The 26,061-nt window shown below is 47.1% G+C and overlaps 1 protein-coding gene and 1 long non-coding RNA gene across 2 annotated transcripts in view; one reads left to right on the forward strand and one right to left on the reverse strand.

Moving 5' to 3' along the window:
* Positions 1-2,459: 2,459 nt before the first annotated feature.
* Positions 2,460-26,061, forward strand: part of USP49 (ubiquitin specific peptidase 49) — a 28,285-nt gene continuing 4,683 nt past the window's right edge. The window contains exons 1-5 of the mRNA XM_033080373.1: positions 2,460-2,526; positions 18,041-18,166; positions 19,440-20,814; positions 23,603-23,807; positions 24,955-25,063. Of these exons, the coding sequence (XP_032936264.1) occupies positions 19,468-20,814; positions 23,603-23,807; positions 24,955-25,063 (1,661 nt within the window). The 5' untranslated portion in view covers positions 2,460-2,526; positions 18,041-18,166; positions 19,440-19,467. The remainder of the gene's footprint in view (positions 2,527-18,040; positions 18,167-19,439; positions 20,815-23,602; positions 23,808-24,954; positions 25,064-26,061) is intronic.
* On the reverse strand, positions 21,191-22,431 carry LOC117007317. The gene is made up of 2 exons (XR_004420114.1): positions 21,564-22,431; positions 21,191-21,266 (listed from the first exon to the last, which is right to left on the reverse strand). It is a non-coding gene; the product is annotated as an uncharacterized LOC117007317 (long non-coding RNA).

The raw sequence follows: 26,061 nt of genomic DNA on the forward strand, positions 1-26,061 counted from the left end.
TTTAAAAATACCATTCTCTGATTATCATTTATACCTGCAAACCTAATTAACTGTTCCAGAGCTCTCAGTTGTGAGCATTTAATAAATTTAATCAGCACAGGGCCCAGAAAGAGGTGGTTCATGAGCCATAAGAAATGGCACAACATCCCCTAAGTGTGGTAGAAATTCCAAAATGCTGAATATTCTGAATTTTTTGCAGCTCTTAGCTCCAAGTTCATGACTTGTGTGGGATTATTCAGTGGTGAAAATTCACTGTGGTTCCAGGGAAACTAGGATTTGTAGGGATGGTTATCCCTGTCCTGTTTCCCATTACAAGCCTTAAGGTTAAAAAAAAAAAAAACAAAAAACCCTCTTAATGAGCAGATTAGTCACGGTGAATGTTGGTAATGCTTTGTTAAATCCCGAGGCTGCTCTGTAAGCAGAGATGTCAAAACTCTGCTCGTGTGCCTAAAAAAAAAACCAGGGAAGTGTGTGCTGGAATCTCTGGGGATTCCTGGGGGTTTATTAATATATTGTGGTGTTCCTGGGTTTCCAAAAAGGAACCTGGAGCCACGTTCTGCCTTTCGTTACCCCCTGACGTCAGTGGGTTTGCAGAGCCGTGAGGATGAGGAGGATTTAATCCTTTATACCCCAGCAAAGCCTGTTGCTGCCTTCTGGGAATGAGGGAATCAGCTTTTCACTCCCTCCATGACCAAAATTACTCCTTTTCCCTGAAAAAATAATCCTCATTTTGCCTGTCAAATTGCAGTTTGGAAGGTTGGATCCTTTTTTTTTTATTTCTGCTTCTGCACTTCTGAAAATCTGTCAGTGTTGTTTGAATTGTAAGCCTGACCAAGAGGGAGCAGGAGTTTTGGGAGTGGAAACCTCACCCTTGCAAGGTTTATTATTTATATTTATTTATTTAGACAGGTGATGTTATCAGGGTCACAAATGCTTCAGTGGCAGAGTTTTGCTGGATTTTTAGGGCTTTTGTTCTGTTCTTGTGCTGTGGCATTTTTTTAATCTCACAAAGCGAGTGAGGATCATTACTCTCCAGTTTTAATTCTCAGGGACCCTTTGGGTATCCCCTCCTAACCTCAGGGACCCTTTGGGTGTCCCCTCATCACCTCAGGGACCCTTTGGGTGTCACTCATAACCTCAGAGACTCTTTGGGATGTCCCCTCACCATCTCAGGGACACTTTGTGGTGACCCCCCATCACTTTAGGGACCCTTTGGGGTGTCCCCTCATCACCTCAGGATCTCCATCACCTCAGAGACCCTTTGGGTGTCACCTCACCACCTCAGGAACACTTTGGGGTGTCCCCTCATAACCTCAGGGACCCTTTGGGTGTCACCTCACCATCTCAGGGACCCTTTGTGGTGACCCCCCATCACTTTAGGGACCCCTTTGGGGTGTCCCCTCATCACCTCAGGATCTCCATCACCTCAGAGACCCTTTGGGTGTCACCTCATAACCTCAGGGTCTCCATCACCTCAGGGCCCCCATAACAACCCCATCACCTCAGAGCCCCCACAGCCCTGTCCTTGGTCCCCCCATCACCTCAGGGATCCTTTAGGGTGTCCCCTGATCACCTCAGGGTCTCCATCACCTCAGAGCCCCCACAGCCCCCTCCATGGTTTCCCAATCACCTGAGTGATCATTTGGGGTTCCCCTCAGGGTCTTCATCACCTCAGAACCTCCTTGGCAGCCCCATCACCTCAGGGAGTGTTTGGGTTCAAGGTCTCCCATAACCTCCCCCTTGATCCCCCGTCACCTCAGGGACCCTTTGGGGTGTCACCTCATCACCTCAGGGACCCTTTTAGGTGTCCCCCCAATCCCCTCAGGTTCTTCATCACCTCAGAACTCCCTTGAGCACCCCCCCTCACCTCAGAGATCCCCTTTATGGCCTCAGGATCTCCACCTCAAGGTATCCATCACCTCAAAGCCCTCGCAGCCTGCCCCTCGTGCCCTCCATCACCTCAGGGACCCTCATGGCGCTCCCCCCCTCACCTCAGCACCTCCATCACCTCAGGGCACCCTTGGGCTACCTCCCACCCCCCGCCACCCCCTCGGGGGCCCCCGAGCCGCCCCTTTGAGAGCCTCTTTGTCTCCGAGACACCCTTATTTACCCTCCCGAGCCTCAACCGAACTTCGGCCCCGCGATTCACAAAGCCCGGTACGTCACGGGCGGGGGCGGGACTCGAACCCGCGCCGGCCCGCCCCCAACGGCGCCCATTGAACAGCGCCCCCTGTCGGCTGCGCAGACTCCGTACGCCCCGCCACCGCTCTGCCCGCCGCGGCGTACGCTACGCCAGCGGGCTGCGTACGATACGCAAACAGCGTAAATCATCGCTGTTTTAGCCTGTGTGCCGCGCTACGCAATTGGCGTAAGCGGCGGAGAGGGAGGTGGGTGTTGGCGTTGAGCGACGCGCGTTCCAGCCAATGGGAGAGCGGGGCGGGGCGCGGCGGCCAATGGGCGGGGAGGGGGCGTGGCCGGCCGGGGCGTCTCGCGCTGGGTGACAGCTCGCGCGTGCTGGTGATGGCGGTAAATAAAGGGGACGGGGGGGCGAAGGGGGGGGGGACACACGGGACGCGACCCCTCCTGAGGACAGAGAGCGAGAGAGGGGTGGGGGGATATGGGGGCTGAGCAGGAGGAGAGGAGGGGTCTTTGGTGCCCCCCCGTCAAAGGGACCCCCCCTCTCCATGGTGGGGCTGAGGCGGACCCCGTTCCCCCCCCCTCATCCATCACGGGGGTCGCCGCCTTTGTGTGAGGGTGGGACCCCCGCGCCGGGCTCGGCTGGGCTCCGCAACTTTCCCTTTGTTGAGGGAACATCCTCCTCTTTCTGTACATTCCCCCCCTCATCCTCGGGATCGGCTCCCACCTCTCCAGACCCCCCTTTATCCTCCTCAAAACCCCTTTCCTAAAATCCCCCAAATCCCTTTTCCCCTCCTCATGCCACCCTTGAGAGGGTGCTGAGGGTCGTGGCTTTGCTGGGAGTAGGGGGAAAAAAAAAAACCTTAAAAAACTCCCCTTAAACCTCCGTGCTGAGCGTGGTGGAGCGGGGAGAGGGAATGAAAAGGGGGAAAAAATCGCTGCGGGTTTGTGTTTATTTAGGAAAAAAAAAAAAAAAAAAAAAACTAAAAAGCCGCGTCCTCAAGAGCTGAACTTGAGCTGGGGAGGGAGGCTTGGGGTCAGCAAAACTGCTCCAAAATCCCATTTTTTAACCTCTAAAGGGGGTCTCCCCATGCTATGAGAATCAGGGAACAAACGGGAGCCCAGCGCTGGAAAAACTGCTAATTTTAGGGGAAAAAAAAGCTCCCGATAATCGCTTTACATAGGGAACGAGGCTGATCCTTGTGTGTCAGAAAGCATCCCGTTATCCCAAATCCTGGAGCTGGGACACAGACGAGTTGTGTTTACTTTGCAGGAGTTCTTTTGCTTTACTTTTATTTTTTTTTAGTCAGGGAGAGATGCCTGGAGTGGCTGGGCTCGCCTGGTGTGAAACGATGCAAAATTTGGTCCTTTCATGCTCTGCTGCCTTCGGGGAGATGCTGGTGGAGGTTAGAGAGAGAGGTGGTGATTCCAGGGAAAAAGGATGGATTTCAGCTGGAATTCTTCCTGCTGTGTCAGTTGTTCTTGTGAGGAGGAAAAAAAAAGAATTAAAAAAAAATTATTTAGTAAAAATAAGGAAGGGAGTGAGAGCTAAGCTGCTGCTGGAGATGAGGAAATGTGGATGGGGTGTGGGAATGAGGATGAGAAAAGGATGAGAGGAGATAAATTGGGGTGGGATTGTGAATTTAAAACTCCTTGATTGTTGCTGTGAAGTGTTGGGAGCTGCCCCGTGTGGAATTTTCACCAAAATTTGGCCTCTCTGCCTCGGGCAGCTGCACTCAGGGACAGCTCCTGTGGTTTATGCAGGGTCACAGAGGTTGGGTGATGTCGAAAAAACCCAAAAAGGAGAAGGCAACAAAAGCGTTTGGGGTTTTATTTGGTGTTTTTAATTGCCTTGAGAGCGGGCTGGGTGCAAATATTTGGGAGTGCTGTGCCAAGTGTGAGCAGCATTTGATGTCTGTGAGCTTTCAGCAAACCATAAATGTGCATTTATTCCTCCCCTGATCATTCTCCCCATGAATACGAGCTGCCTCTGAGTGGAAAAGGGTGTTTTGAAGTTGGCAGATTTTTTTTTTTTTTTTCCAGCATGGAATAATTCTGGTTTTTTGTGCAAGTTTGGGTTTGTTACAAGAGAATTTTGCTTGCTCAGGAGCAGGGCTTGGACAATAGTCACACATGCAATGGGTTAGGGGGTAGAAAAGAGGCAAAAAGCCCAAACTGGGATTTGTTTGGCTGTTGTGTGTCCAAGGATTGTTAGGAAGGAATCTCTTGCTGCAATTCCTGCCCAGATTCCAGCTCCATGTGGTCCAAGGCTTGTGAGGATGGAGAAATTTGGGATCAGCTTGGCTTGAGAAGGGAATGGTGACAATTGCTCAGTGAGGACAGAAAAAAGCACATTCAGGTTCTGGTTTTTTTGTTGTTGTTTTTTTTTTTTCCAGAGGATTTCTTGTGGCTGCTGCAGCTCTGCCCACATCACAGGCTGCAGGTTGTTTTCCTCAGTGCTAAAACACACTCACTTGTTAATTATTATTTTTAAGCAGCCCTGTGTTGTCTCAGCACCTCCAAACACATGACAAGAGGCACTTTCTCAGCACCAAAAGTGGTTTATTCAGTATAAAGGACTGAAAATGTCTTTTAGATCCTGTTTTTCTTGGCCTTTTTTTTTCCCCTTCATTAACTGTTTTTATACTGAAATGTCACAGGGCTTCTGCTGGGACTCATAAAGTGAAATTCAGTGTTTTCTCAGCCCTCAGAAGATGTCAATGGATTGATTTAGAACAGTTAACAAATGGAAATACCTCAAAATACTACAAAATTCTAAAAAAGACCACAAAACTCAGCTGCTGGTGTGTAAGTGTGGATTCCATCCCGAGTGTTTTTAGCTTTGGGGAAGTTTCTGAAGTTGACCCCAGCTCTGAGGCAAAACAAAACTGAGGGATTTGGTTTGAAATTATTATTTCTCTGTTTATTTATAACAAATTGTCTGAGAACTTTGCCTGTGACTGGGAGCAGTGGTTGAGGTCAGCAGGAATGGGCAGATGGGGTTGTTCCTTTATTTTCTACAGGAATCCTCTCTGGTGAGAATGAGAAGTTTTCTCACTTTGTTTAACAACCTTTGTGGTTTTCAGCTTGAATATTTCATCAAGGCTTGGGTTTGTTGCTGGGGCTTTTTTACTTCCCTGTGGGGAATGAAATCTTGGGAGATGTTTTTATCTCAGCAGCCTGATGTTCATAAACCCTTTCACCCTTCCCAAAACCCTTCACCTTTCTCAAAACCCTTCAACTTTCCCAAACCCCCTTCACTTTTCCCAAATTCCCTTCACTTCTCCCAATCCTTTCACCTTTCCCAAATCACTTCACTTTTCCCAAAATCTTTCACCCTTCCTAAACCCCTGTGACCTTTCCAAACCCCTGTGATCTTTCCCAAAATCTTTCACCTTTCCCAAAATCTTTCACCTTTCCCAAAATCCCTTCACCTTTCCCAAACCCCTTCACCCTTCCCAAAACCCCTTCTCTTTTCCCAATCCTTCCACTCTTCCCAAACCTCTTTTCTTTTCCCATCCCTTTGACCTTTCCCAACCCCTTCACCTCTCCCAAAATCCTTTCACCTCTCCCAAACCCTTTCACCTTTCCCAATCCCTTCACCCCTCTCAAAACCCCTTCTCTTTTCCCAATCCTTCCACTCTTCCCAAACCCCTTTTCCTTTCCCAAAATCCTTTCACCTTTCCCAAAATCCTTTCACCTTTCCCAAAATCCTTTCACCTTTCCCAAAATCTTTCACCTTTCCCAAAACCCCTTCACTTTTCCCAATCCTTTGACCCTTCCCAAACCCTCTTGACCTTTCCCAAACCTCTTCACTTTTCCCAAAATCTTTGACCCTTCCTAACCCCTTTCACCTTTCCCAAAACCCCTTCACTTTTCCCAATCCTTCCACTCTTCCCAAACCCCTTTTCCTTTCCCACCCCTTTGACCCTTCCCAAAATCCTTTCACCCTTCTCAAAACCCCTTTCACCTTTCCCATAACCTTTGACCCTTCCCAAAATCTTTCACCTTTCCCAAAATCTTTGACCTTTCCTAACCCCTTCACTTTTCCCAAACCCCTTTCACCTTTCCCAATCCTTCCACTCTTCCCAAACCCCTTTTCCTTTCCCATCCCTTTGACCCTTCCCAAACCCCTCTCACCTTTCCCAAAATCTTTGACTTTTCCCAAACTACTTCACCCTTCCCAAAATCCTTTCACCCTTCCCAAAATCCTTTCACCTCTCCCAAACCCCTTCACCTTTCCCAAAACCTTTGACCCTTCCCAAAATCTTTGACCCTTCCTAAACCCTTTCACCTTTCCCAAAATATTTGACCTTTCCCAAACCCCTTTCACCTTTCCCAAACCCTTTTCACCTTTCCCAAACCCTTTTCACCTTTCCCAAACCCTTTTCACCTTTCCCAACCCTTTTCACCTTTCCCAACCCTTTTCACCTTTCCCAATCCCTTTTCCCCATCCCTTCACCCCAGGCTCTTGTCTGGAATAAAGCCCCCCTTGAATTGCAGTGCAAGAAAGAGGATCCTCATTAGTGTGAATCCCTTAATGAGCCTTTGCTCCTAAGGGTGCTGAGCAAATCCAAATCGTTGAACAGAAATGATTTTAAAACCCCATTCAGAGCTGAGAATATCTCAGCTGTTGGTTGATGTTTCCCTGTGTGCCCACAAATGCTCTTCACTGTGGGATTTTAGATTTTTGCTCCAAGATGGATCAGGTGAGGCTTTTGTGGCTCAGGAGCCAGGGAATTCCAGCACAGGGCAGCCAGAAAATAAAAAAAGAAAATAAAACAGATTAAAAGGGAGAGGAGGTAAAACTGGAGCTGAGATTCTGCCCCTTGCTGGTGTCTTTGGGATGGAATTTTAGGTGAACTGAAGCTGATTTTTGTTTATTTGCTGTAATTGATACCCTGGTGCACTGAGGAAAATTCAGATTAAACCCCACTGTTCTGCTGGGTGTGAAAGGAAGAAAATCCCTTTTTGCAACAGCATTAAGGAGTGTCTGTAGCAAACAGAAAATAGCACAAAGCTGCCAAGTTTGTATTTTTTTTCCTAATTGTTGTTAATGAGCTTTTAGCTTGCAGGATGATAATGAGGAGCATGTGAGCTGTCACACCTCCAGTTGGTGACAAATCAGCTGAAATCCCTCAGAAAAAAAGCAAATTGTTGGGAGATACCTTGAGATTTCTGAAAGAACACTCACTAGGTGAATTCCTTTAATTAGCTAATTATGCTGTAATTCTCTGAGAAGTCAAAGTAAAAAGAATACCAGAAAACCAAGAGCTTTGTTTGTTCCTCCCCACGGTGTTTGCACTTTTCTCTTCTCTCTAATTCAGCTTTCAGCTGCTTTTCCAAATGGAGACAGAGAGCTGGGATCCAGGGATGTGACAGCTCCAAGTTGCTCTGAAATGTGGCTTGTGGAAGGTGGCAGTCATGACAAATGGATTATTTAAAGAAAGCTTCTGACTGAGGAGGTGTTTCTGCAGCACTTTTGGGGAGTTTGGCACTGAAATGCCAAAGGAATCCCCTCAGAAAGGCTGGAATCACTAAATAAGTTGGATTTTACAGGAAATAATTGTTTTGGGGGTAGTGTAGACCACAAAAACTTTCACACTCCACCTCTAGCTGTGCACACTGAAAAAACCAAACCTGGTTTTTCCCTTCTGGGCTCAGCCAGGGATGGGGTTTGGTTTTTCCTTTCAAAACACCAATTCACTCCAGCAAAGCTTTGGTGCATTTCTCCCCTTTCCAGTCAAACCATGGAAGATCAAGCCAAGAGTTCTGGGCACAGCTCTGGCCCTGCACTGAGGTGTTGTGTGGGGGATCAGCTGAGCTGGTTGGGGCATGATGAGCATGGTTCCAATTCCTTATTCCAGTGAGAGACAAACCCATCCCATCCCCTATTCCAGTGAGAGACAAACCCATCCCATCCCATCCCATGGATCCCATCCCATGGATCCCATCCCATCCCATCCCATCCCTTATTCCAGTGAGAGACAAACCCACCCCGTCCCTTATTCCCTGTGAAATCCATCCCATCCGTTATTCCCAGTAAAAACCAAACCCATCTCATCCCTTATTCCCAGTGAGAGACAAATCCCTCCCATCCCTTATTCCAGTGAGGGACAAACCCATCCCATCCCTTATTCCCAGTAAAAACCAAACCCATCTCATCCCTTATTCCCAGTGAGAGACAAATCCCTCCCATCCCCTATTCCAGTGAGACAAACCCATCCCATCCCCTGTTCCAGTGAGAGACAAACCCATCCCATCCCATCCCATCCCATCCCATCCCATCCCATCCCATCCCATCCCATCCCATCCCATCCCATCCCATCCCATCCCATCCCATCCCTCATTCCCTGTGAGAGACAAACCCATCCCATCCCTCATTCCCTGTGAGAGACAAACCCATCCCATCCCTCATTCCCTGTGAGAGACAAACCCATCCCATCCCCTATTCCAGTGAGAGACAAACCCATCCCATCCCATCCCATGGATCCCATCCCATGGATCCCATCCCATCCCATCCCTTATTCCAGTGAGAGACAAACCCATCCCGTCCCTTATTCCCTGTGAAATCCATCCCATCCCTTATTCCCAGTAAAAACCAAACCCATCTCATCCCTTATTCCCAGTGAGAGACAAATCCCTCCCATCCCCTATTCCAGTGAGACAAACCCATCCCATCCCATCCCATCCCATCCCATCCCATCCCATCCCATCCCATCCCTCATTCCGTGTGACAGACAAACCCATCCCATCCCCTATTCCAGTGAGGGACAAACCCATCCCATCCCATCCCATGGATCTCATCCCATCCCATCCCTTATTCCAGTGAGAGACAAACCCATCCCGTCCCTTTTTCCCTGTGAAATCCATCCCATCCCTTATTCCCAGTAAAAACCAAACCCATCCCATCCCTCATTCCCAGTGAGAGACAAACCCATCCCATCCCTTATTCCAGTGAGAGACAAATCTCTCCCATCCCATCTCATCCCATCTCATATTCCGTATGAGAGACAAACCCTTCCCATCCCTTATTCCAGTGAGACAAACCCATCCCATCCCATCCCATCCCATCCCATCCCATCCCATCCCATCCCATCCCATCCCATCCCATCCCATCCCATCCCATCCCATCCCTTATTCCAGTGAGAGACAAATCCATCCCATCCCTTGTTCCCTGTGAAACCCATCCCATCCTTCATTCCCAGTAAAAAGCAAATCCATCCCATCCTATATTTCCTGTGAGAGACAAACCCATCCCATCCTTTATTCCCTGTGAAATCCATCCCATCCCATATTCCCAGTAAAAAGCAATCCCATCCCATCCCTTATTCCAGTGAAAACCAAATCCACCCCATCCCTTATTCCAGTGAAAACCAAATCCACCCCATCCTTTATTCCCAGTGAAAAGCAAATCCATCCCATATTCCCTGTGAGAGACAAACCCATCCCATCCCTTACTCCAGTCAGACAAACCCATCCCATCCCTTATTCCCTGTGAAAAGCAAATCCATCCCATCCCTAACTCCCAGTAAAACCCATCCCTTATTCCAGTGAAATCCATCCCATCCCATCCCATCCCATCCCATCCCATCCCATCCCATCCCATCCCATCCCATCCCATCCCATCCCATCCCATCCCATCCCATCCCTAATTCCAGTGAAATCCATCCCTCATCCCAGTGGAACCCATCCCTAATTCCCAATAGAACCCATCCCTAATTCCCAGTGGAACCCATCCCTCATTCCCAGTGAAATCCATCCCTAATTCCAGTAAATTCCATCCCTCATCCCAGTGAATTCCATCCCCTCCCCGGAGCAGCGCTGCCTTGGGACCGAATTTTCCCACTCACTTTTAGCTTTGATGAGGAAATTCCCTGTGATTGCACCGTGCCCCTCTCTGCCAGGCTTTGAAAAGCTCCGGAGACAATTGGAGGGTTTGGGGCTGAGGAAGGAGCTGGGCAGGGTGGGGTGAGGAAGTGATAAATGGTTTTTAACTGGAAATCCTAAAAGTGTCCTGAGGGCAGCACTGGTGCTGCCTTGGGGGCTTTGTTCCTGTTTTTATTTTTTTTTTCCTGACAAGGATCAGTGTCTGTGAGCCTGGCTCCATTCCAGCAATTCTGACAAAACTGGGAAGATATTTTTTATTTTGTGATTTTTAAAATTCTAAGTTTTTTGGTATTAAATTACAATTTAATTTAATCCCAGAATGATTTCAGTTGGGACAGTTTAAATCCATCCCCCTCATCCTGTCTCTCCTAGAAATCCTTTCTTTGGATGTGCTGGAACCATTCCAACTCTTGTCTGGTGCTGGAATTCTCCAGGAATTTCAGAATTCTCCAGGAATTTCAGAGTTCTCCAGGAATTTCAGCTGGTTCAGGACTCCACCTTGTCCTGCAGGTTAAATAACAAGTGCTGTGTGTGTGAAGAAAATATTCTTTTGGCTCAAGCATTATTTTATTATTATATTTTTATTGATAAATTCAGTGTTGGGATCCTCCAGAGCCAAATAATTTCTTCCTGCACTGAACTTCAAAAATTAAGATTGGGCATGGAAACCTCCCCCACCCCCTCAGATGAAACTCATGGAATGAGGTTTTATTGATTTTTATTTTTATTATTGATTTTGATTGGGTTTTATTGATTAATTTTGTTTGTATTTGTAGTCACTGTGGGGATTTATCAAGGTACAAGGGTTGAGTTACATAAATCCAGGGATATATTTTAATATATATATATATTTTTTTTTTAATATGTTTAACATGTATTTGTGTGTGTTGGTAGAACTGAACAGCCCAGTCTGATTTTGGATATTTAAGGGTTTTCAAGTCATTAACAGTGAGAAATTAAATAATTCAGTTGTAGTGGCTGCTTTAAGATGAATTAACTGAAATTTGAATTATTACAAAACCTTTAATTGGGGCTGAGGGGGTCTCAATCCTGGATTTCATCATCCAGTGACCCTACAGATGATATTTTAATTTTTGTTCTTGAGATTCCTCTCAGTGGCTACTTCTTCTGGTGTCACATTTGAGATATTTCATGTTTCATTTAAGAACAAACTGTGTTTCAATGTCTGCTGGTTGCTGTATAGAAGTCAGGATTCGATTTCCAGGATTTTTGTGGCTCTTTTCCAGCTCAGGATATTCTGTAATTCTGGGAATTTTGGAGAAATAGAATGCTAATATCATGTGGGAAGAGGTTAAGGGGGGTTATGTCCTTTAAAACCACACAAGCACAAAAACCATTTTTATTTTAATTTTAAATTTAATTTTAAATTTTATTTTAATTTTTTTTTAAGTTTTAATTTTAAGGACCAACATTTTAGATTTAGAATGGCATTAATTATGCTGAAAAAAATCTGCTATCCTTAAAAAAAAAAACAAAAAAAACCCAAAAAACAAGCCTGAAATGAGCTGTTTATTCCTTGGAGTTGTGAGAAATCCTGAGCTTGGATTTAATGATGTTTAATCATTCTTTCAAAAAACACTAAGGAGGCACTAAAAGCTGTTCAGCTCTAAAAGCTGTAACTCAGATTCAGAAGTGATTTAGTTCCAGAGGTAAATCCATAATCCCAGCAGTCAGGAGTTAATCTGTCATCAGACTAAGACTAGAAGCAAATCTATTTAACTAAGAATAGTTAATTCTGAGTCAGTGCAGGGGTGAAGATAAAATAAAATATTCATGGTGGGGAATGGAAACAGCAAGTGGGGAAAAATGGGGGAAAAATCTCTTTTGGAATTTATTCTGCTTTTTTGCTGCATTTCCCAGGGTGGCTGGACCTGCTGGTTTGGGTGATGTGGAAATGAGTCAGAATAAAGAAGGAAATTTCCTGTTTATCCCAAAATTGGGAGGGTTTTAGGAGCAGCTTTTTGTGACATCAAACCCAAATTCAGCTCTCCCCTTTTTGACTCTCCTTGTCCTGTTGTTGTTTCATCTCAGGACAAATTGAAGGGATGAACTTTAACCTCTTAGGAGGATAATTTATTAAAATAACAGATGCTGCAGAATGGGGCCTGGCTTGATCTGCAGTTCTTAAGGAAGATTAACAACCTGAGAGTTCACAAATCGGGGTCCTGCTCCTGACCTCGGCCTTGTGGGCAGCACAAAGGCACCACTCACATCCTGTAATTGAAAAAAAAAAAAAGGATTGCAACCAGAGCAGGATTCCTGATATGCAAATCAGGAATAATTCCATCAGGAAATGGCAGGGAAAGGTAAAAAAAAAAAAAAAATTAAAAAAAAATTTTAAAAAGCCAGAAGTGCAAACCTTGGAGCTGAAAACACAAATTGGAGTTTTATTTCTGCCTGTTTGGACACTGAGGACGAGCAGGGATTTATTGCTGGATGGATTCTCCCAGCACAAACCAGGCCCAGCAGCTGAGCAGGGAAGAGGATGTGTAAATCCCTTAATTCTTTGTTGGCAAGAAAACACAGAAGCCCTTGGTGGAGCCCCAGGGGCTGATGGAGGGCTCCGAGATTTTTCTGTTTCCAGAGCTGGGCACACAGCAGCACTCTCCACATGGGAATGTGGGAATTTCTGTGGATCCTGTGCAGAAATCCCACTGGGGCTTTGCTGGGCAGGCAAACCAAACCCCCAAATCCTTGCTGGGATTGATTTATTTTTACTAATTCACAGCATTTATAAAACCCAGAGAAAAAGGGTTGGGATTTACTCATTTTTTCCAATTCACAGCATTGATAAAACTCAGAGAAAATTTTCTGCTGTCATAAAACCCAGAGAAAAAAATTCTGCTGTCATAAAACCCAGAGAAAAAAATTCTGCTGTTGTAAAACCCAGAGAAAATTTTCTGCTGTTGTAAAACCCAGAGAAAAATTTCTGCTGTCGTAAAACCCACAGAAAATTTTCTGCTGTTGTAAAATCCACAGAAATTTTTCTGCTGTCACAAAACCCACAGAATTTTTTTCTGCTGTTCTGCCTTACCCCTTTGGGGTTCAAACCCCCAAATAATTGATTGGAAGTGAAAGCAAAGCAGCTGATGGAGAGGAGCTGTCAAAACTCAACATTATTTTTGTCTCAGGATCCTGAAGGACTCAGAAGCTCCTTCTCTGCTCTGAGGAATTGTGGAATTGTGTTTTCCTCTTTTCCTGGGGACAGAATCTGGGTTTTATTGCTTCAGGGATGGCTGTGACACCTTGCTAGGACCAGGATCTGCTCCTGGCAGCAGAGATTTCCCCAGGAAGGATCCGAGTTTTGTTCCCAAAGGAGCAGCAGAGGAGCTGCCAGAGCTCAGCAAGTGCTGGAAATCCCTCTTTGTGTCTGTCACAAAGAGATCCTGGGATTCCTCTGCTCCTGCATCCCTGCTGCAGCTGCCAAACTTCACCTCAGCCCTGTGCCACAGAGGGGTTTGAGGTTTGTTTACAGTAATTTCACCATTATAAGCTGCAACATTTTGATTAAAATTTTGGTCTGAACCCGAAGCGCGGCTTATAATCAAATGTGGTTTATATATGGACAGAGAATGAAAAGTTGCTGTTTTAGTTTGGAGGACAGGTGTGTGCTGAGAAAGGCAGAAGCTTCTCTTTGAAATGGAGAATGTAAACCCCCTCCCTCCAAATTATTATAATTTTGAAATCAAGGGGCTCTCAGGCAAAGATATGGGAATAGGAATAACAGTTCTGTACTAGGGAAATTAAAATAGAAATACAGCACTACAAAGAACAAACCCCAAACCCTGACACAGTCAGAGTACAGCCTGACACCCGTCAGGCAGGGTGTTGGCAGCAGTCCCATCCCATGGTGGCTGCATCCTCCTGCAGTGACAGATGTGGCTCAGTTGGAGCAGTGCTCCTGTACAAGGTGCAGTTTCCCTCCGGAGCTCCAGTGGTGATGTGGAGAAATCCGGTTTTCCTCTGGAGTCCAGTGGAGAAAGGGGCTCCCTTAGTGTCCCAAAACCTCTGTTTTTATCTTGGTAAGAAATGTTGGGCTCTTCCCCCTGGCTGGAGCAACTCCCAATGGGATGCAGTAATTTTATCAGTCCCACAGTGGGACTCAATGGCCATGAGCAGAAAATGACTGGCTGGAGGAAGGATGGGTTGTGAAAAGATAAAGAACACTGCCCCAGCTGGTTTATAAACCATGGCCATGAACAGGAGATATCCCATGAGATAAAGAACACTGCCCTGCCTGGTTTCAATGGATGCCCATTAGCAGAATATCTCCCTCAGAGATCAGGATCACTGCCCCACCCTCAGTAGATGATGATAGAACAGAGACTTTGATCACACTCTGGATTGTGACCCAAGACAGTTGCTGACACCTGGACATGCACCTTATAATAATGAAATTACTGTAATACCCCTGTTTTGTTTTTATTCCCTGCTATTTCATTTCAATTTGACTCATCTTTAGTGCACTGCAGTGCTCCAAGTGATTCCTTCTCCCTCTTTTCCTTCCCTGGCAAAGATCTAAGTAGGTGAGAAAAGGAAGATTTTACAGAGATTCCTTAAAATCTGCTTTTATGGAGGAAAAAAAAACAAACCCAAGAGTTCAAACCTGGTAATTACAAAGAGCAGAGCTCTGAGTGTTTCTTTCCAAGGTGTTCCCTGCCCATCCTTAAACCCCAGAGCAGCTCAAGGCTTGGCCCATCCAGGGCAGCAATTTGGGATTTCTGAGGCAGCTCCAGCCCTGTGATCTCTGCCAGGTTTGTTTTCCCCTCACCTCTGTGTTTCCTGACTCACAAATCCTGCTCTCCTTTAATCCCAACCTTGCAATTCCCAGCTTGTGGCAAAAAATGTTTGTGTGCATGTGGAAAAGAGAGGAAAACTTCTCTCCTTAGTGCTGTGCCAGCATTTCCAGGGATTTGTTTCACTCTGTGCTCAGGGCTGGACCTGCAGCTGCTCCAGCTGCCTTTGGAATGTGTCAGAGTTGATTCTAATCTCTTTTTTAATTTTTTTTTTTTTTTCATGGAAAGAGTCAAAAATATGAGTCAGCAAGAGAAATCCTGAATGTGAAGCATTCACTCTGAAGTGTGGTGGGTGGAGAAGCTTCACTTTCGAGGAAAAAATCTCTCACTCAGGTGGTTTGGGGTTAAATAAACACAATTTCTTCCCTAACTTTGATGCAGTTGGAATTATGGCTTGGATTTGTAAGGGAATTATCTGTGGGTACCTAAAGAGAACCAGGTGGGGGATATCAAATGCAGAATCAAAGGTGCTTTTTGTGCTGAGAATTCCTGAATTTCAACATAACAAAGCTGCTTTGTCAGCTGACTGAGGTGTTTGGAATCTCTTCCCTTTTCCAAGCAGGAAATCTCCTGGTCCAGCACAGGAAAATCCAAAGCAGTTGACAAAAGGCTGCTGATTTATCTCCTGCATTGTCCAACAGGATTCTTTAATCTGGTTTTTTTTTTTTAATAATAATTTCCTGGATGTGCTGTGGGAGTGATTTCCTGAACCCACAGCTCTTCCTCCTTGGGAATTTGGGACAAATTCAGCATTTCTTAAAAATTTCTCATGCTGAGACTTCACAGAATCCCATGAGCATCCAGCTGTTTGATGAATCCCTAAAAAATTGTGATTTCAGGCTCATTTTTTTTTTGTTCCAAAGTACAAATGTGGTGTGCTGGGGAGGCTGAAGGGTTAAATTCCCCTCTCTGTCGCATATGGCAGTGAGCAGAATCACAGATGTTGATGATACAACATAATTAGTATTCTTTTATGTAAATGAAGGCTGTCAGTGTTACCACAGTGTCTGCACTCCTGCAAACTGGAATTTCTGCCACTTCTCACCCAGGCTAGACAAAATTCTGAACAGAATTCCACAATTTTTATATCCACACCTGAGGAGGAAGAGAAAAAAAAGGAGGGAAAAAAGCTCAGAGAAGGAAAAGGTGAGGAAGGGATTTTTTCCAACTTGGAAAAAAAAAATTGAGATCAAACCAATCCTTTGTTTAGGTGAGGATTTCCAAAATCCTTTCCACATCCTGGGATTTGGGAGGGACTGAGCCCAGCCCAAGGGAAATGTGAAAATAAATAAAAACCTCAGAGGTTCTTTGGTGCTGAAGTGGCCACTTGGGCTTGCAGAGGGGTCCAGGAGAAAGAACTGAAGAGCTTGGGTTTTTCTCCAAGAGATTCCATCCTCAACAGCGCTGATAAAGGTGGCAATTAAAGCAAATTTGCATCATTTAGGGCCACTAAAAATGCATTTCCTTCACCTGCAGGTGAGGGCTCAGTCCCTCAAAGCTTTGGCAAGTGTTCAACTTTGCACCTCATAAAATGGTGTTTTAACCACATTTTCTGTGTATCAAACTTAATTTGGATCTGGTTTTTCACTCTTTCTAACTCTGTTTTTTTTTCTCATTTTCCCCATTTTTCTCTCCTCTCTGATTCTTATTTTGTTGCAGTTCACACCTGCCAGCTCCTCGTTGCTTCCTTTTTATTGTTTGAAAAACCACCTAGAAATGAAATTTAACTCAGCACAGCTTTTCTTTTCTTAGTCTTTCCCCTTCTCCTCCCCCTGTCTCTCACCAAGCAATTGAAGCAGCCAAAAATCCAAGTGATCACAGGAGGGGCACGTTTTTCCTCCTGGTTTGGAGATTTTTTTTTGACTCCCATTTTTTCCCCCTGCCATATGTTGAGTCACCCACTCCAAAAACCTCACCATGAATCCATGTGACCAAAAAAAAAAAAAATAAAAATAAAATACATGAAAGCAGAGAATGAAAATGAATGGAATTTGGTGTGGGATGTGTCTCAAACTGAGAATTCAGGTATCCTGGGGGTTAATTCCAGGGAATTACAGTAATTTCATGATTATAAATTGCATGTTACAATACAGAGTGTGATCAAAGGTGTCTGTTCTGTCAGCATCTGCTGAGGGTGGGGCAGTGATCCTGATCTCTGTGGGAGATATTCTGCTAATGGGCATCCATGGAAACCAGGCAGGGCAGTGTTCTTTATCTCATGGGATATCTCCTGTTCATGGCCATGGTTTATAAACCAGCTGGGGCAGTGTTCTTTATCTCATGGGATATCTCCTGTTCATGGCCATGGTTTATAAACCAGCTGGGGCAGTGTTCTTTATCTCATGGGATATCTCCTGTTCATGGCCATGGTTTATAAACCAGCTGGGGCAGTGTTCTTTATCTTTTCACAACCCATCCTCCCTCCAGCCAGTCATTTTCTGCTCATGGCCATTGAGTCCCACTGTGGCACTGATAAAATTACTGCATCCCATTGGGAGTTGCTCCAGCCAGGGGGAAGAGCCCAACATTTCTTACCAAGATAAAATCTGAGATTCTGAGACACAGAGTTGCCCTTTTTTCCACTGGACTCCAGAGGAAAACCGGATTTCTCCACATCACCACTGGACCTTTAGGGGGAAACTGCACCTTGTACAGGAGCACTGCTCCAGCTGAGCCACATCTGTCACTGCAGGAGGATGCAGCCACCATGGGATGGGACTGCTGCCAACACCCTGCCTGACTGATGGGTGTCAGGTTGTACTCTGACTGTGTCAGGGTTTGGGGTTTGTTCTTTGTAGTGCTGTATTTCTATTTTAATTTCCCTAGTAAAGAACTGTTATTCCTAATTCCCATATCTTTGCCTGAGAGCCCCTTGATTTCAAAATGATAATAATTTGGAGGGAGGGGGTTTACATTCTCCATTTCAAAGAGAAGCTCCTGCCTTTCTCAGCAGACACCTGTCCTCCAAACTAAAACAGAACTTTTCATTCTCTGTCCATATATAAACCACACCTGATTATAAGCTGCACTTCGGGTTCGGACCAAAATTTTAATCAAAATGTTGCAACTTATAATGGTGAAATTACTGTAATTCTGCAATAAATGAATTCTGCACTGAGGGGTTAATGATGCTCCTGCCAGCTTTCCAGTTTGCTTTCTGTGCATCACCAGGATATTTTCCCTGTCTCTCTCTCCAGGGCTTTGAAGCTGCCTGGCAGTGAGGAGTTCCCAGCAATTCAATTCTGCAGGATCTGTGGGAAGATGGAGCTGCTGGGGGCCCAGGATGTGGCGTGGAGGAGGAAAGGATGTGTGCCCTGCACCCAGTGAGTAACTGAGCCCAAAAGGGATCCACAATTCTGGGAGTCAGGCAGCAAACTCATCCCATGACCCTGTAAGAAGAGTTCAGATTTGTGTCACAGCTCTAAAATCCTTTTCCCTGTGTTCTTTGCCTCTGTACAGCAGTGACACCTCCTGTGAGACATGGATAGATACAGATGTGGGAAATTTGGGGTGACCTGTGCAGGACCAGGAGTCAGATTTGATGATCCTAACCCTAACCCTTCCAGTCAGGATATCCTATGACCCTACAATGAGATTTCAAATGTGTGTCAAATCTCTAAAACCCTTTTCCTTGCGTTGTTTCCCCCCGAGGTCGGAGCAGTGACGCCCCCTGTGAGCCATGGATAGGTACAGATGTGGGGAATTTGGAGTGACCTGTGCAGGACCAGGAGTCAGATTTGATGATCCTAACCCTAATCCTTCCAACCATGATATTCAATGACCCTACAATGAGATTTGAAACACATGTCACAGCACTATAACTCATTTCCTTCTGTTCTTCCCCACCCAAGCTTGGAGCAGCGACGCCCCCTGTGAGCCATGGATAGATACAAATGTGATGAATTTGAAGTGACCTGTGCAGGACCAGGAGTCAAATTTGATGATCTGAACCCTAACCCTTCCAATCATGATATCCCATGACCCTACAAAGAGATTTCAAACACAACTCTAAAACCCTTTTCCTTGCGTTTTTTCCCCCCGAGGGCAGAGCAGTGACACCTCCTGTGAGCCATGGATAGATACAGATGTGTGGAATTTGGGGTGTGCTGTGCAGGACCAAGAGTCAGATTTTATGATCCTAACCCTTCCAGTCAGGATATCCCATGACTCTACAATGAGATTTCAAACACATCACATCACTAAAACCCTTTTCCTTGTGTTCTTTCCTCTGGAGGTTGGAACACCCCCTGTGAGCCATGGATAGATACAGATGTGGGGAATTTGGGGTGTGATGTACAGGGCCAGGAGCCAGATTTGATGAACTGAACCCTAACCCTTCCAACCATGATATCCCATGACCCTACAAAGAGATTTCAAACACATAAAACCCTTTTCCTTGCGTTCTTTCCCCCCGAGGTCGGAGCAGCGACGCCCCCTGTGAGCCATGGATAGATACAGATGTGAGGAATTTAGGGTGTGCTGTGGGACCAGGAGTCAGATTTGATGATCCTAACCCTTCCAACCATGATATCCCATGACCCTATAAAGAGATTTCAAACACATAAAACCCTTTTCTTTGTGTTGTTTCCCCCCGAGGTCGGAGCAGCGACGCCCCCTGTGAGACATGGATAGATGCAAACATGTGGGGCGGCTACGACTCGCCCAGGACCACTCGATCCTGAACCCCCAGAAGTGGCAGTGTGTGGATTGCCACACCACCGAGTCGCTCTGGGCCTGCCTCAAGTGCTCGCACGTGGCCTGCGGCCGCTACATCGAGGAGCACGCGCTGCGCCACTTCCAGGAGAGCCGCCACCCCCTGGCCATGGAGGTGCACGAGCTCTTCGTCTTCTGCTACCTGTGCCAGGATTATGTCCTGAATGACAACCCTGAGGGTGACCTGAAGCTGCTGAGGAGCTCGCTGTCGGCCATCAAGGGGCAGAGGAGCGGGAGGACGCTGCGCTCCATGGCGCTGGGGGAGGATGGCTGGAGGAGGAGGAGCCCTCAGGGCCAGTCCCAGATGCTCACGGCGCTGTGGCACCGGCGCCAGGCCCTGCTGGCGAGGGCTCTGCGCACCTGGTTCCACAAGAGCTCCCGGGGACAGCTGAAGTTGAAGGAGAAAAAGGAGATGGAGGAGCTGGAGAAGAAGAAGGAGGCGGCTCGGCAGCGGCGGCGGGAGATGAAGAGGCAGCTCCTGGAGGAGTTGGCCAAAACTCCCCCGAGGAAAAGCGCCAGGCTGCTGTCCCACGTGCACGGGGAGAGCTTGATCCCAAGGAAATTCAGGGAGGTGGCCACAGCTTCCCCTACCTCAAAGCAGGTGCAGAGCAGCAGATTGAAGCAGCTCTACTCCATCAGGCAGCAGCCCCTGATGACGCCCGGGGTGACGGGGCTGAGGAACCTGGGCAACACCTGCTACATGAACTCCATCCTGCAGGTGCTCAGCCACCTCCAGAAGTTCCGAGAATGTTTCTTGACTCTTGATCTCTGTGAAACAGAAGAACTTTTAGCTAAAACTGTGAATGGCAGGGCTAGAATGCCTGGCAAATTGGCCAACGGGGCTGCTGGTGATGAGCCAGGGAAGCCTGACAGGGTGGGGTCATCTCCAGCCGGTTTGAACGGGGGCTCCTCCATCAGCCGCAGCTTGGAGCTGATCCAGCCCAAGGAGCCCAGCTCCAAGCACATCTCCCTGTGCCACGAGCTGCACACCCTGTTCAGGGTGATGTGGTCTGGCAAGTGGGCCCTGGTGTCCCCCTTTGCCATGCTGCACTCAGTGTGGAGCCTGATCCCGGCCTTCCGCGGCTACGACCAGCAGGACGCGCAGGAGTTCCTGTGCGAGCTCCTGGACAAGGTGCAGCAGGAGCTCGAGTCCGAGGGCAGCAAGCGCAGGATCCTCATCCCCTTCTCGCAGAGGAAGCTCACCAAGCAGGTCCTCAAGGTGGTCAACACCATTTTCCACGGGCAGCTGCTCAGTCAGGTATGGAATTGTTTTTCCGCAGCTTGGAGCTGTTCGTGTCTCTTAGGAATTCCCAGTTTCTCAATTCCTGAGGGAAAAATTCTCTTGGGTTGTTGTGCAGGTGTCACCATTTCCATCCTTGTCACGTTCAGCACAAATTGCCACTCCTGGATGAAACCTGTGAGACAGGGAATTTATTTAAAAAATAAATAAAGCAATAATCTAAAATTTCAACATGCATGATTTTAAAAAAGCTGTCCCCATGCACCTCAGCACTAAATAAATGCATAGCTACTTTATAATTCTCATTTCTCACGAGTTACAGAGTCTTTTCCATGTCTTTTCTCCCTGCTTTTAGGATTTCAATGTGGTTTTAAGGTGCTTTTGCATTTTTTTGCCCCTTTCTGGTGTTGTTTCCATCCTTGTCACATTCAGCACAAATTCACTTCAGCTGTGCCACTTCTGGATGAAACCTGTGAGGAATGCCTCAATTGTAAAAAATAAATAAAGCAAAAATCTAAAATTTCAATGTGCATGCTATAAAAAAAGCTGTCCCCATGCACCTCAGCACTAAATAAATACATAGCTACTTCTTAATTCTCATTTCTCATGAGTTACAGAGTCTTTTCCACGTATCACCTCTCCCTGCTTTTAGGATTTCAATGTGTTTTTAAGGTGCTTTTGCATTTTTTTTCCCCTTTCTGGTGTTGTTTCCATCCTTGTCACGTTCAGCACAAATTCACTTCAGCTGTGCCACTTCTGGATGAAACCTGTGACACAGGGAATTGAGGAATGCCTCAATTCTAAAAAAATAAATAAGGCAAAAATCTAAAATTTCAATGTGCATGCTATAAAAAAAGCTGTCCCCATGCACCTCAGCACTAAATAAATGCATAGCTACTTTATAACTCATTTCTCATGAGTTACAGAATCTTTTCCACCTATCACCCCTTTCTGCTTTTAGGATTTCAATGTGTTTTTAAGGTGCTTTTGCATTTTTTTGCCCCTTTCTGGTGTTGTTTCTGTGCCTGGGAAGAACATGATGATTTGATCTGGACAAGCTCTTTGGGATAATTTTGTTTTTTGCCAGCACAAGAGACACTGAAGGTGCTTGATAAAATTTCCTGTAGGAGGTGGAAGTACCTGTGGTGCTTTTGGTTCCTTTTTCCTCTGCTGTTCCTTGCTGGAAATATTTCATTCAAGACCCCAAAATCCCCAGGCATTTCCAGGAGAGATAAACCAGGAGCAGAACTGGTTCTTTGCAAGATCAGACACAAAGTGTGTTCTCTGTTTGTTGTCAGGAAAATTTCTGTCACCCTGCCCCCAGCCCCTGAGCTCAGCAATTTTTAGGGCTTTGTGCATGTCAGAGATTAAAAGGTGGATTTTTTTTTTTCCAGTTAAAGCTTTTGGCTTGTAGGGAAAAGATGCCTGAAGTTGTGAATTATAGAATTATAGAATATCCTGAGCTGGAAGGGACCCACAGGGATCAAATGCAACCCCTGGCCCTGCACAGACACCCCAAAATCAACACTCTGTGCAATTCCCACCCTGGGGGAGGATCTGGAGAAATCCTGAAGGAGCTGGGGAAGGGTTTGGGAAGGGAATGGAGCTGAGGAAGGGTTTGGAGGAGCTTAAGGAGCTGGGGAAGGGTTTGGGGAATACTGAGAGGAAGGGAAAGGGTTTGGAGAATTCCTGAAGGAGCTGAGGAAGGGTTTGGAGAGTCCAGAGGAGCTGAGGAAGGGTTTAGAGGAGCTGAAGGAGCTGGAAAAGGGTTTAGAGAGTACAGAGGAGCTGGGGAAGGGTTTGAAGGAACTGAAGGAGCTGGGGAAGGGTTTGGAAAATGCTGAAGGAGTTGGGGAAGGGTTTGGAGAGTCCTGAGGGGAAGGGTCTGGAGGAGCTGAGGGAGCTGGGGAAGGGTTTGGATGATCCTGAGGAGCTGGGGAAGGGTTTAGAGGAACTGAGGGAGCTGGGGAAGAGTTTGGAAGAGTCCTGAGGAGAAGGGGAAGGGTTTGGAGAATCCTGAACGAGCTGGGGAAGGGCTTGGAGAGTCCTGAGGAGCTGGGAAGGGTTTGGAGAATACTGAGAGGAAGGGGAATGGTTTGGAGGAGCTGAGGGAGCTGGGGAAGGGTCTGGAAAATCCTGAGGGAGGTGGGAAAGGGTTTGGAGAGACCTCAGAGAAATGGGGAAGGATCTGGAGGATCCTGAGGGAGCTGGGGAAGGGTTTGGAAAATCCTGAGGAACTGGGGAAGGGTTTGGAGGAGCTGAAGGAGCTGGGGAAGGGTTTGGAGAATACTGAGGATTTGGGGGAAGGGTTTGGAGGAGCTGAAGGAACTGGGAAGGGTTTAGAGAGTCCTGAGGGAGCTGGGGAAGGGAATAGAGCTGGGGAAGGGTTTGGAGAATACTGAGAGGAAGGGGAATGGTTTGGAGAGTCCTGAGGAACTGGGGAAGGGTTTAGAGGAGCTGAAGGAGCTGGGGAAGAGTTTGGAAAATCCTGAAAGAGCTGGGGAAGGGTTTGGAGAGTCCTGAGGAGAAAGGGAAGGGTTTGGAGAATCCTGAACGAGCTGGGGAAGGGTTCAGAGGAACTGAAGGAGCTGGGAAGGGTTTGGGAAGAGAATAGAGCTGGGGAAGGGTTTGGAGGATCCTGAGGATCTGGGGAAGGGTTTAGAGGAGCTGAAGGAGCTGGGAAGGGTTTGGGAAGGGAATAGAGCTGAGGAAGGGTTCAGAGGAATTGAAGGATCTGGGGATGGGTTTGGAGGAACTGAAGGAGCTGGGAAACGCAGCTGGGTGTCCCTCCCTGTGTCCCCTGCAGGTCACCTGCAGGACGTGCAACTACAAATCCAACACGGTGGAGCCGTTCTGGGACCTGTCCCTGGAGTTCCCCGAGCGTTACCATTCCCTGGAGAAGGGGCTGCTGCCCCTGGGCCAGCCCGAGTGCCTGCTCACCGAGATGCTGGCCAAGTTCACCGAGACAGAGGCGCTGGAGGGGAGGATCTACGCCTGTGACCAGTGCAACAGTGAGTGCCACTGGCCCTGTCCTTGTCCTTGTCCCTGTCCCTGTTCCTGTCCCATCATTGTCCCTGTCCCTGTCCTTGTCCTTGTCCCTGTCCCTGTTCCTGTCCCTGTACCATCCCTGTCCCTGTCCCTGTCCTTGTACCATCCCTGTTCCTGTCCTTGTCCTTGTCCCTGTTCCTGTCCCTGTCCTTGTCCCTGTACCATCCCTGTTCCTGTCCTTGTCCCTGTCCTTGTCCCTGTCCCTGTCCCTGTTCTTGTCCCTGTCCCTGTCCCTGTCCTTGTCCCTGTCCCATTCCTTGTCCCTGTTCCTGTACCATCCCTGTCCCTGTCCTTGTCCTTGTCCTTGAACCTGTCCCTGTCCTTGAACCTGTCCCTGTCCCATTCCTTGTCCCTGTCCCTGTCCCTGTCCCTGTCCCCTGCCACACCTGCAATGTGCACTGGGCTCACAAATCTTGTCCTGCCTGCTCCTGCCTGCTGAGTCCTCAGGGGGGCTTTGGCTCCTTTGGGCTCCAGCTGGGCTCTGATGTGTCACTTTTGCCTCTGATTTGTCATTTTTGGGCACCCAAAGCCATTTTGTGGTCCTGCATTTCATTTTTGGGCTCTCAGGCCACTATTTGCCTCTGCTGTGCCATTTTTTGGCCCTGCCATGTCACTTTTTGGCCCTGCCATGTCATTTTTTGACCCTGTTGAGTAATTTTTTGCCTCTGCCATATCATTTTTTGCCTTTGCCATGTCATTTTTTGGCCCTGCATGTCATTTTTGGGCTCTTACATGTCACTTTTTACCTGTGATGAGGTCAAAAGAGCATTTTTTAATTCTCTTGAGCTTCTGTGAGAGGCTCAAAACAGCAGAGAGAATAAAACAGAATATTTGTGAGCTGGAATTCACCTGCTGGAAATGCTGCAGCCCAGGATATCTTTGGCTCAATATTCCTGATGGAACAGCTCAGAGGTGACAAATATTTGTGTGGTGAGGACAAAGCAGAGTTTAGATCATACAGAAATTCTGGAGGAATTCATAAATATTTATTCCTGTGGCTAGGAAAAAAAATAATAATAAAAAATAAGTTTTTATTTTGCTGGTTATTTTTAGGGAATTAATAGGATGATAATCTTTGCCTTGGGGGTTTTTTTGGGTTTTTTTGGGCAGGTAAAAGGCGAAAATCTTCTCCCAAACCTCTTGTTCTGAGTGAAGCTAAAAAGCAGTTGCTGATTTACAGACTACCTCAGGTCCTCAGACTGCACCTGAAACGTTTCAGGTGAGCACTGAGGGGTTTGGGGGGGAAAAATCACCAAAAGTGGGATTTTGGAATTCCCTCAGCTCCTGCTGAAAGCTGCTGTGGAATTCTGAGCCTGCAGATGGGTGAGAGTCCTCTCCTTGATGGGTTGGGGTTTTGGGGGTGTGCAGGGTTTGGGGTGTGCAGGGTTTTGGGGGTGTGCAGGATTTTGGGGGTGCCAGACCTGGTTTTGAGGGTGTGTGCAGGGTTTTTAGGGTTTCTGCAGGGTTTTTGGGGTGAGTGCAGGGTTTTGGGGTGTGCAGGGTTTTGGAGGAGTGTGGGGGGTTTTTTGATGTCTGCAGGGTTTTTGGTGTGTACAGGGTTTTTAGGGTTTGTGCAGGGTTTTGGGTCAGTGCAAGGTTTGGGGGTGCCAGACCTGGTTTTGGGGCTGTGTGGGTTTTTTGGGTGAGTGCAGGGTTTGGGGGTGTGCAGGGTTTTTGGGGTGTGTGCAGGGTTTGGGGGGAGTGTGCAGGGTTTGGGATGTGCAGGGTTTTGGGGGAGTGTGCAGGGTTTTTGGGGTGTGTGCAGGGTTTTGGGTGAGTGCAGGGTTTTGGGGGTGCCAGACCTGTTTTTGGGGGTGTGTGGGGTTTTTGGGTGTGTGCAGTTTTGGGGATTTGTGCAGGATTTTGGGGTTTGTGCAGGATTTTGGGGTCTGTGCAGTTTTTGGGCTGTGTGCAGTTTTGGGACACTCAGCACCCTGCCCCTTTCCCTGCAGGTGTACAGGTGTGTACAGGTGTGTGCAGGATTTTGGGGTCTGTACAGGATTTTTGGGGTACCACCCCAGGGTTTTTGGTGTCTGTACAGGATTTTGGGCTGTGTGCAGATTTTGGGCTGTGTGAAGTTTTGGGGTCTGTACAGGTTTTTGGGCTCTGTACTGGATTTTGGGGTACACCCCAGGGTTTTTGGGCTCTGTACAGGTTTTTGGTGTCTGTAAAGGGATTTTGGGGTACACCTCAGGGTTTTGGGGTCTGTACAGGTTT

This window comes from Catharus ustulatus, chromosome 25 (genome assembly GCF_009819885.2).
Source record: "Catharus ustulatus isolate bCatUst1 chromosome 25, bCatUst1.pri.v2, whole genome shotgun sequence".
In the NCBI taxonomy this organism is placed as follows: Eukaryota; Metazoa; Chordata; class Aves; order Passeriformes; family Turdidae; genus Catharus; species Catharus ustulatus.